Here is a 10,374-nt window from a genome sequence, read left to right on the forward strand (position 1 = left end):
TCAGCACCTGAACATGTTTGTATAACAGCAATGTCAAACCAGCAGTTAACACCACAAATACCAACTATGCTGTGCCTTATTTCCAGGGACTGAAAGTCTGTTTGGGATTTGGTACCGACTCTGGAAGACTATTAGAGGAAAAAGCAGTGTGAGAAGAGGAATTAGAACTCAAGATGACAACAACAAATTACAAAGTGCTGTGGACAGCAAGGAGCCCTCTTGCTCTCTAAACTTGCCAATACAAGGGGCTGCTGAACCAGGTAGGACGGCACATGCCTGTGATCCCAGCATTCAGGATGGTAAGTGGCAGAAGGATCATCACAAATTCAAAGCTATCCTGAGCTACACAGAGTGAGACCCTATCTCAAAAACCGAACCAAACCAAACCAAAACAACCACCCCAAAAGACAACTAGACACTGTTTTCTCTCTGAAGAACACAACCCTGCAAGCTCAAAACCAGTAGCTCCTTTCTCCCCTAACAGGAAAGTAAACTGTAAAATTAAATGAAAACATCAAGCTTAAAAATTAAATATAGAGCTGGAGAGACGGATCATGAGTTAAGAGTATTGGTTGCTCTTCCAAAGGACCCAGATTCAATTTCTAGCACCCACAAACTTCTCTAACTCCAGTCCCAAGGAATCCAATGCCCATTCTAGCCTCTGTGGGCATAAGGCAGTCATGTGGTATATACATGTATGTATACAAAACATCCTACACACGTAAAATAAATAAAATTCAAAAAAAGAAAAGAGGGGCTGGAGAGATGGCTCAGAAGTTAGGAGTACTGGCTGCTCTTCCAGAGGTCCTGAGTTCACTTCCCAACAACCACACGGTGGCTCACAACCATCTATAGTTGAGATCTAGTGCCCTCTTCTGGTGTACAGGTGTACATGCAGACAGAACAGTGTATGGACAATAAATGAATTTAAAAGGAAAGAACAGAACCTGAGCAAAGGTGCAGGCTGGTAAGCAAGCAGGCCTGCGTTGAGGCTGCACACAAAGCAGTCCTCCATTTCCCTTCTCACTGGATCCACAGTGCTGCCAACCTAGAGCCTCATGGCCCCTCAGGACCATACTACCAGCACCAAACTAAGGACTAGGATGGCCAAAACAAATGCGGCCTCAGGTGCCCAGAACGGACACAAACACGATCCAACTGTGTTGGGGCAGAGACACTCATCCCGATCACAAAGGAGGGAACAGAACCCAGAAAGGCTAAGTGTGGAATATGGCTACTGTCTATCCAAGAACCTGTTCTTGCTACCAGCCAGGAGGTATACAAGTGACTATCCTAAGCAACAAGACACAGACTTGTTTCTCAAAATATGTTACAGACTGGCTGGGTGTGTGGTGTACAGCTGTAATCCCAGAACTTGGGAGGTAGGGCCAGGCAGATCTCTGGGAATTCACGGCTAGCCTGGTCTACCAAGTGAGCTCCAGGAATATGAAAAGAGACCTTGTCTCAAAGTTAAAAACTGATGGCTCAGCAGGAAAAGGCACATGGAGCCTGTTGGTCCCAGAACTCATATAGGATTAACTTCCACAAATTGTACTGACTGCTCATGCACAAACCATACACACACCATGGCACAAGCACACACATACGCATACAGAAGATAAAGAAATACTTTCTTTTAAAAACTGAGGCCATGGGGGTAGAGAGATGGCTCAGTGGCTAAGTGCGCTGTCTGCTCTTCCCAATAGACCAGGGTTCAATTCCCAGCACCCACATGGCAGCTCACAACTGTCTATAATGTGAATTTCAAGTGTTCTGACACCTTTACACTAAATGCACATAAAATAATAAATTATTAAAAAAAAAAACCAAAAAAAACCTGAGTCCAGGAAACCCAGCACTTAGGAGGCAGAGGCAGGTTGATGTCTCTAAGTCTGAGGCCAGCCTGGTCTACTGAGTTCCAGAACAGCCAGAGCTACACAGAGAAACTCTGACCCAAATTCACAGATAGATAAAATTTAAAGAGCTGGGGCCAGGAGACGGCTCAGCAAGTAGCAGCTTGCCACGGCAAGCCCGACGACCTTGTTTGATTCCCAAACCTATACACAAGGCCAAAGACAGCAGTTTCATCTGAATCGCAGTGAGATGGGAGGTGGAGGCAGAAGAATCACCTAGCAGCTCACAGGCCAGACTGCAGTGGAAAACGCAGCAGAAACAAGAGAACTCTATCTTAGCAGGAGAAAGAAATTGTCCTGACCTCCATGCACAAGCAATGACACCCATGCTCACAAAATGCTGGATAAAAAAAACAAACGCCAAAAATGTAAATTGCTTAAATCTAAGGAAGCCTACACTAGCAAGTAAGCATTCCAATGAACACTGGGGGTAGTTCAACCCTGAACCCAGTAGAAAGAAAAATGATTCTGGCCACTGTCCTCTGACCTCCACGTGTGCACCGTGTGGCATGCACGCAGACACATATACACAAAGAAACGCGGTTTTAAAAACTGCTGGGCATGGCAGCACACACCACCAATGCCAGGACTCAGGAGGCACAAGCGGAGGCGGAGGCAGGCTGATTTCTGTAAATTTCTGGCCAACGTGATCTACAGTCTACACAGCAATTTCCAAGGCAGCCAGGGCTACATATTGAGACCTACATATTGTCTCAGAAAAACCCAAAAACATACATCATCCAAAGACACAGGTATAGAGGCTCCTGCAGCAAGGAAAGGGGTCTCACCACTGGACAGTCCAACAAACCCCTGGGCTGCTGACGGTTCTCACACCCTGAAATGACCATTTCAGAGTGATTGTCTACCCTCCCAATGTCCATGAACCAGTCATGAAATGCGCCAGTGTGCTGAGTGTGCATTTGGAGCTTTTCTAAAAACTAGGTGGCAGCCATGAAAAGCAACTGTTGGCACAGCGGAGCAGTGTGTTCACCAACTTCCCTAGGTCCTGGTCCTGAGTCCAGGCTCTTATCTGCTCAGCTAAGCAAGAGTTACTAAGCAAGGTCATCTCAACCAAGCTCACAGCCCTTGGTGAGCAAACACCCAAGCCTTGCCAAGGAGGTGTGCTGACCAGCTCTGCTTGGGTCTTCTCTGCAGGGAGCTATCTTCCAGGTCACACCTGCTATTCCCTCTTCAGGCAAGCTGGGTGTTTGCTGCAAATCTGCTGATGAGCAAGATTTCTACTTTTAACTCTGGTCTTACATCTCTACCCTTTCCTAACCCTCTCCCACATACTCTCCATCCTACGTCCTGCCTCTGTCCTCACCATGTAACAGTTAGGGTCCTATTTCATGGCCACCTCTATCTGACAGCCCTCCTTACTTTTCCCTTACAGATACTAGTATTCTCTAAGAACCAAGGTTCTGTCCAACTCTTTAGGAGTATGACCAGCTTACTAAGCCTTCCTTCCACTCACCCGCCAAGCTGCAGAAGCCATTGCCTGAATGTCTGCAGTCTCTCTCCAGTTTTCCCTGACTAACAGAGCAAGCCTCCATATATGATCAATCCTACCAAATACAATTTTCAAGTCAAAATCTATGTGAGATCTGTGCCATATCATGAAGCACTGTGGAGAGCAAGTTAAAGTCAGTGTGAAATGGAAATAGGAGCTCCTTGTCTTAATAAGCACTGTTCTGCATATTAAATAGATTAGGCCGCTCAACACCTGTAATCCTACCACTGGAGAAGATAAGGCAGTTAAATCATGGAGTTAAACATTAATGTAAGGTATATAGTGAGACCCTCTCAAAAAACAATTAGTTTTAGAAAACAGTAAAATCAATTCATTCTGTTTATGTTGGCTATTAGTCTAGGCTTCTACTGATTAAAATTCTGGATCTGGGGTTGAAGAGATGGTTTGTATGCTCTTCCAGAGGACCTGGGTTTGGTTCTACTCACATAGCGGCTCAGAATGTCTGTTGCCCAGTTTCAGGGGATCCAACACCCTTTTCTGGCCTTTGAAGGTACCAGGCATGAAAGTGGTATAGACACATGACAGTGAAACACTCAAATAGATAAATTACATAATTGATATTTTCAAAGTATAAAAACCATTAAGCTGGGCGTTGTGGCACATGCCTTTAATCCAGGCACTCAGGAGGCAGAGTCAGATGAATCTGAGTCCCAGGCCAATGTGGAAAGACTGTTTCAAATACACACATGAGCTGCTGGAGGTGGGGCCAGGATGATAGCTCAGGGGTTAAGAGAATGCATTGCTCTTGGAGAAGGTCCAAATTTGGTTCCTACCACCCATGTCAGCTCACAACCACCTGTAACTCCAGCTCTGCAGGATTGAACACCTATACAATCCTTTAAAAAAGAAGTTTCAAAAATTGCTTATTTTGAAAAAAAAATTGCTAATTTTGATGTTATATTTAATCTGTTACCATGACAACAGGAAAAAAAATCCACTTTCTGGCCCTACTGACTTATTATTTCCTTTTTTTCCCTTTGGTTTTTTGAGACAGGGTTTCTCTGTGTAGCCTTGGCTGTCCTGGACTCTACTTTGGAGACCAGGCTGGGCTCGAACTTAAGAGATCTCCTGCCTGTTCCTCCGGAGTACTGGGGTTAAAGGCGGGCACCACCACCCACTCAACTACCCACTGACTTCTCAAGACTTTCTTTAGTCTTAGGCACTAAGCTTAGTCACTGGACAGCAAGGGACCTTGCCTTTTCTCTTGCTGTAATGAAATACCGTAACAAAGGCAAACTTACAAAAGGTTTATTTTGGCCTATTTTTATCTAGAGGGATAAAAGTTCATCATGGTGGAAGGCATAGTAACAGGCAGCAGGCATGGCAGCAGGAGCAGGAACCTAAGAGAGCAAATCTTCAACTATGACCTTGAAGCAGGAAAAAAAAAAAAAACCAACCAACCAGCAAAACAAAACTAGGAGAGGCTTCTTATTTGAAAAGCCTACCTTGGTGACACGTTCCTGCAAGGCGCACTTTCTAAACCTCCCCAAACAGCACCACCACCTGGGGACCAAATATTCAAACAGATGTGCCTACAGGGGACATTTTAACTCTAGTGAAAGCAATGTCCCACCAAGTCCAGATCAGCCCATCCTTGGCGGCTGCACCCTCCCCATCAAGGTCCCCCCAACTGGGAGTCCATCTACTCCGGGACCAGATTAGTGCTCCCTCAAAGCTAAAAAGCTACTCCACCTGCCCACCGAGACCCCAGAGATCCTAGCCCAAGAGCACCAGTGTTTCCAAAACATCAAAGGGTCTCAGAAAAGTTACAATTCCCTTACATATGGCTTGGTACACTTGGCTGGAAAATGAGGCCCTGCAGAATCATGTGGGCTGTTGGTTTTGGGAAAACACGTGCCCCTGTTGCTGTCATGCATTCTGAACCCCAGGTACCCATCCACAGCACTGGTGGCACAGGGCTCACCAGCCACTGCAAAGACACCTGTACTTCTCCAACCAGTTACCAAGGTACTCATCAAAGCCAGGACAGTCCTATCCAAATATGCATGCCAAATACATGCAGCATATACTATGTCAATGATCCATTATACTTCACACCCAAACTATCACACTTCATATTCTTCCAAATTACCTTTGAATTTTGTTTTCTTAGGTAGGTAGAGTGATACTTGTAGACCTTGCTAGCCTGGAACTCAAGAGATCCTCGTGCCTTTTCATCCCACGTGTGGGTAGGATTAAAAGCATGCACTAAGATGACAGGGCACCTCTTTGAATTTTTGAAATAAAACTATAAAATGCAAATATAAAAGTTGGAACTAGAATAAAATCATGGTGATTTAAATATGAGACCAACCAGTGGGGAGGTGGTGGTGCCTTTAATCCCAGCACTGGGAGTCAGATACAGGTGGATCACCGTGAGTCTAAAGCCAGCCTGGTCTACAGAGCTAGTTCTAGGTCACACAGGGAAAACCTGTCTCCAAGAACAAAGCAAAACAGAAAATACTAGAGCAACCATGGACTGCCTTTTTTTTTTTTTCCAGTGTACAGTGACTTAAATTCAATAGTGAAATCAAACAAACATTACAAATATTCCCAAGCCAGGAGCCCTGGGGCACACCTGTAATCCTAGCACTCAGGAAGGCAGAGGCAGGCAGAGCTCTTGTGAGTTCAAGGACAGCTTGGTCTATAAAGCCAGTCCAGGATAGTCAAGGATACGTTGAGAAACCCTGTCTCCAAAAACAAAATAGAAAAAAAAAAAATTCCTAAGCAGAGCCAGTCAGTCATACAGATGACAGACACCAGCACTCAGGATTAGTGGTGCTGGGCAGTGGGAGCACACATCTGTAATCCCAGCACTGGGGAGGCAGTGGCAGAAGGAGTTGAGGCCAGCCTGGTCTACAGAGCAGGGCAGTCTACAGAGTTCTAAGACAGCCAGGACTACACAAAGAAAACCCTGTCTTGAGGAAAAAAAAAAACAAAAAAACAGACAAACAAAAAACCCAACAGCTGGGTGGGAGATCCACTAAGAGTTCAAGGCCAGCCTAACACTAGACTGAACTCCAGTCTGCCTAGACTGCAGAGACACACGCCTGAAAATGAAGTAAGAGTATCCACACTAGGTGCAGCAGTGTCCCCAGTTCCTGGGTGGAGGCAGGAAGATCCCAGCTGAAGATCATCTTGGTCTCCAGAGCCAGACTGTCTCAAAAATTCAAAAATAAAAATGTCAACCTCAGTGTATATTATACACTCTTAAGGGTGTGTCGCTATCAGTTTAAAATTTAAAAATATTGGGTGGCTAGAGTGTTGGCTCAGTGGTTAAGAGAACTGGCTGTTCTTTCAAAAACCCAGGTTCAATTCCCAGGATTCACATGGAGACTTACAGGTGTGTAACTGCAGCTCCAGGGAATCCAAAGCCATCTTCTGACACGAGGCACCAGGCACACACATGATGCAGACACATACTTGCAGGTAAAACATCCACACACATAAAACTAAAATATACATATTTAAAAAATTTGGTGGTGGAGAAATGGCTCATGGGTTGTTAAGAACATGTGGGCTTCCTCAGAAGCCCCAGTCTGGTTCCCAGCACCCACATCAGATGATTCATAACCTCCAAGCTCAGCTACAGGGGTTCTTTGATGCCCCTACCCTCACGTGTACACACCAACACAAACACATGCTTAGAAGGTTTACTCTAACAGTTTTTAATTGAAGTTAAAAATTTTAAAAAAATTACAATAAAAAGTCACTGGTAGGCCAGCAAAACAGCTTCCAGGTTCCGGCCCATGCTGCCACAGCTGACGATCTGATACCCAGGACGCGCACAGCAGAAACAGGGATCCAGCAAGTTGTCCTCTGGCCTCCATGTGTGTGCTGTGCAAATGCAAGCAAGGCACACACAGAAGCGAACGTAATCTTATTTACTTACTTTTTTGCTTATTTTGTGGCAGGGGTTAGACCTGGCTGGCCTGGAACTCTCTATGTAGACCAGGCTGGCCTCGAGATTCCCCCTGCCTCTGCAAGTTGTCCTCTGGCTCCCATGTGTATGCTATGGCAAAGGTAAGCAAGGCACACACAGAAACAAATTCATTGTTTATTTACTCACTTGTTTATTTAGAGACAGGAGTTAGCCCTGGCTGGCCTTCAATTTACAGAGATCCACCTGCCTCTGCCCCTGAAGGCTGTGATTAAAGGTGTGTACCCTACACCTGGCAACAAATGCAATTTTAAATTTATTCTATTGTATGTGCATGCGTGTTCTGCCTGTGTTTGTCTATGTAGTATACGGGTCCCTGGTGATCACAGCATTAGGAAGAGGGCATCTGATGCCTAAAACTAGAGCCACAAATGGTTTCAAGCTGTTATGCTGATGCTACAGATTGAAGCTAAGTCCTCTCTCTGCAAGAGCAACAAGTACTCTTAACCACAAACACTATAAATTTTTTTTTTTAAATAAATGAACTTTGTAGCCAAGCACAATGTCCCATGCTGGAACAACTTCCAAGATTAAGAAATATGGGATACACACACATCAACCTAAGTTAAAACCACAGCTTTTTACCAGTAGCTCCAAAAACTGAAAGCAATTAAAAACTTCAGTCTATGGCAAAAGCTGTCCTAGCAATGATATAGAAAGGAACTCCTGAGGAATAATTAGCATTTCCTGGAGAGCAAAGCTGTTTTTCAAGTAAACGGTAATTTTATCCAACCACAGAACCAAATGAAATCGCTTTGGACCATGCCAGAGTTCCCCACAAGGCTCACCTGTCGCTCTACGCAACCCAAACTGGTCTAGAGCGTACTATCCACAGTCCAGCCTAGCCTGGAACTTCTACTGCCTCAGCCTCCAGAGTGCCGGGATGACAGGGTGAAGACGCTCTGTCTAGCTACAGATTCCTAAAGGTCTGGACAGTTTCTAAATCCTTCATGTTTGGAGTTTTCCATTTTTAGGCTACAAAAACACTGGGGAAAGAGAACTGCCAGGCTTAAGAAACTACCTTCAAATTTCCCCCGACTGAGAACATGAATAACAGAAGAAGGTAACAGCCTTCTAGTCTTCATCTTAGACAGCTACTTGAATTCGGGGCATTTCCCCCACCTCACACAGCTGAACATTCCCTTGAGCGCGCCCTCCCTGATGGTTACAACAACTTGCGCAAACTCCCAGTGGGCACGGAGAGCCCGGAAAACTTCCACCCACCGACGCAGGTGATGATGGGAGGGAGCGCCGAAGGCTGACGGCAGAAATGATGGTCTGTGCCCTGGGAGTCCCGCAGGCCGGACAAAGGGCCGTGTGGGCTGGGACACCAGTGCATGGGGTCTGACAGTGTGTGGCGGACGGGAGTGGGCCAGCAGCGGGTTAGACACGCCTAGCCAAGTGCCGGGGCCGCGGTCCCGGTCCTGGCAGTAGGGAGCAAGCTAGGGTCGGTCGGGCTCAGTCAGGCCTCGGCCGTGGGCAGAGCATGGGTCCCGGCGGTGAGTCTAGCCTTGCTCCCGGGTAGCGGGTCACGGTCCCTCCCTGACGGCGACCGGCAGGTCCGGCTGAGGGTCTGACCCTGCGCCCTGGCGGCCGGTGAGGGTCCTCTGGTCCTGCCTGCTCGGGGGAGGGGTGCGGGCCCGCCCTCCCCGGGGGCGGCTGCCGGGGGTCGGAGTCCCTCCCTGCCGGGGGCGGCCACCGTGGGTCAAGTCCAGGCCGCGGCCCCCGCCCGCCACTCACACGCGCGGCAGCTGCAGCGGCGGCGCCCCGCGCCGCTGGAACACCCCGTCCACGAACACGCCGTTCTTGCCGAGACAGCGCAGGTAGAAGTCGCCGCCCGCGTCCGGCCGGGGCTGCGCGGGTTCCGGGGCGGCCGCGCTATGGCCGCCGCCCGGGGGCGTGAAGATCTCCAGGTGGCGCCGCGAGATGAAGCTCGAGTGGCCCATGCTCACGTCTACCGAGCCCTGTGACGAGTTGCGCCCGATGGTCACCGAACGCTTCTTCATGAGGTACTCGAACTCGCGGCCTTCCAGCCGCGCCACGGCCCAGCCGCCCGGCGGGGATCCGCCGCCCCCGGCCCCGCCGCCCGCGGGAGGGGCGCCCGCGCCCGAGAGCGCCGCCGCGGCCGCCATCGCCTGCGAGGCCGGGCCGATCCGCGCGGGCGCCCTAGCGGGCCGAGGCCCGGGCGCGGTCGTGGGCCGCGCGAGCCGAGCACGGTCGCGGAGACCGCCGGCCGGCGAGGAGAGCTGCGAGGGCGGGAGCTCGCGCGGCCGCGCGCCGGGGCGCGCTGACAGGCGGGCGCGCCGGCCAATGGGCGCGGCGCACGCAGTGGGGCAACCCGGGCGGACCAATGGCGAGCCGCGCCGCCGAGCGCCGCACGTCCGGCGGCGTCGCGCGACGCAGGTCGGCCGCGGCGTCGCGGAAAACCCGGGGCGGAGTGAGGAGCTGGCGTGGGGCCGCGCGCGTTCGCGGGGTGAGCTGGGGTCCAAGGTCACGGCGGGCACCGGCGCGCCCCGGGAGTCCTCCCCAGGCTGCGCCGAGCCGCCGTGCGCGCCCCTCGGGGGCCCGCTGCGTCGCCCGCCGAGTCACCGTGCAAGGCTGTGATCGAAGCTACCCCCGTGTGCTAGCTCTGCACTCACTGGTTCTTACCAGTGGCTGCAGATCTGAGCCTGTCGCCAGTGTGCGTGTGTGTGCGTGTGACCCCATCTCTCCCATTGAAGAAGAAACCCGCGCGGGGCCCGTGGGAAGATACAGGCCGAGCAGGCTGCCAGGGGTGCAGGAGGCCAGGGCCGGCACAGTGTCTTCTCCAGGATGGAAGGGCAGTCCCGGTGCACCTGCTTTGGCTCCGCTAAGGGCGGCACGTGGTCACGAAGGACGTCACACCAATATGGTGGCCCCTGGGTGCAGGCGGTGGGATGCCGTGTTCTCTCAGTGATGCACAAAAGGAGTTCAGGTCGGGAAGAGTGCAAAGGTTGAGTGCAGGCTGGACG

General features: G+C 50.0%; 1 protein-coding gene across 2 annotated transcripts in view; it reads right to left on the reverse strand.

Annotated features, from left to right (window-relative positions):
- The window catches only part of Foxk2 (forkhead box K2), a 53,212-nt gene extending 43,586 nt beyond the window's left edge, over positions 1–9,626 (reverse strand). The window contains exon 1 of one of the 2 annotated variants that reach the window (XM_060386213.1): positions 9,125–9,626. In XM_060386213.1, the coding sequence (XP_060242196.1) occupies positions 9,125–9,516 (392 nt within the window). In that variant the 5' untranslated portion in view covers positions 9,517–9,626. The remainder of the gene's footprint in view (positions 1–9,124) is intronic. The other variant, XM_060386212.1, reaches the window with a different exon arrangement.
- Positions 9,627–10,374: the final 748 nt, after the last annotated feature.

This window comes from Meriones unguiculatus, chromosome 7 (assembly GCF_030254825.1).
Source record: "Meriones unguiculatus strain TT.TT164.6M chromosome 7, Bangor_MerUng_6.1, whole genome shotgun sequence".
Taxonomy (NCBI): domain Eukaryota; kingdom Metazoa; phylum Chordata; class Mammalia; order Rodentia; family Muridae; genus Meriones; species Meriones unguiculatus.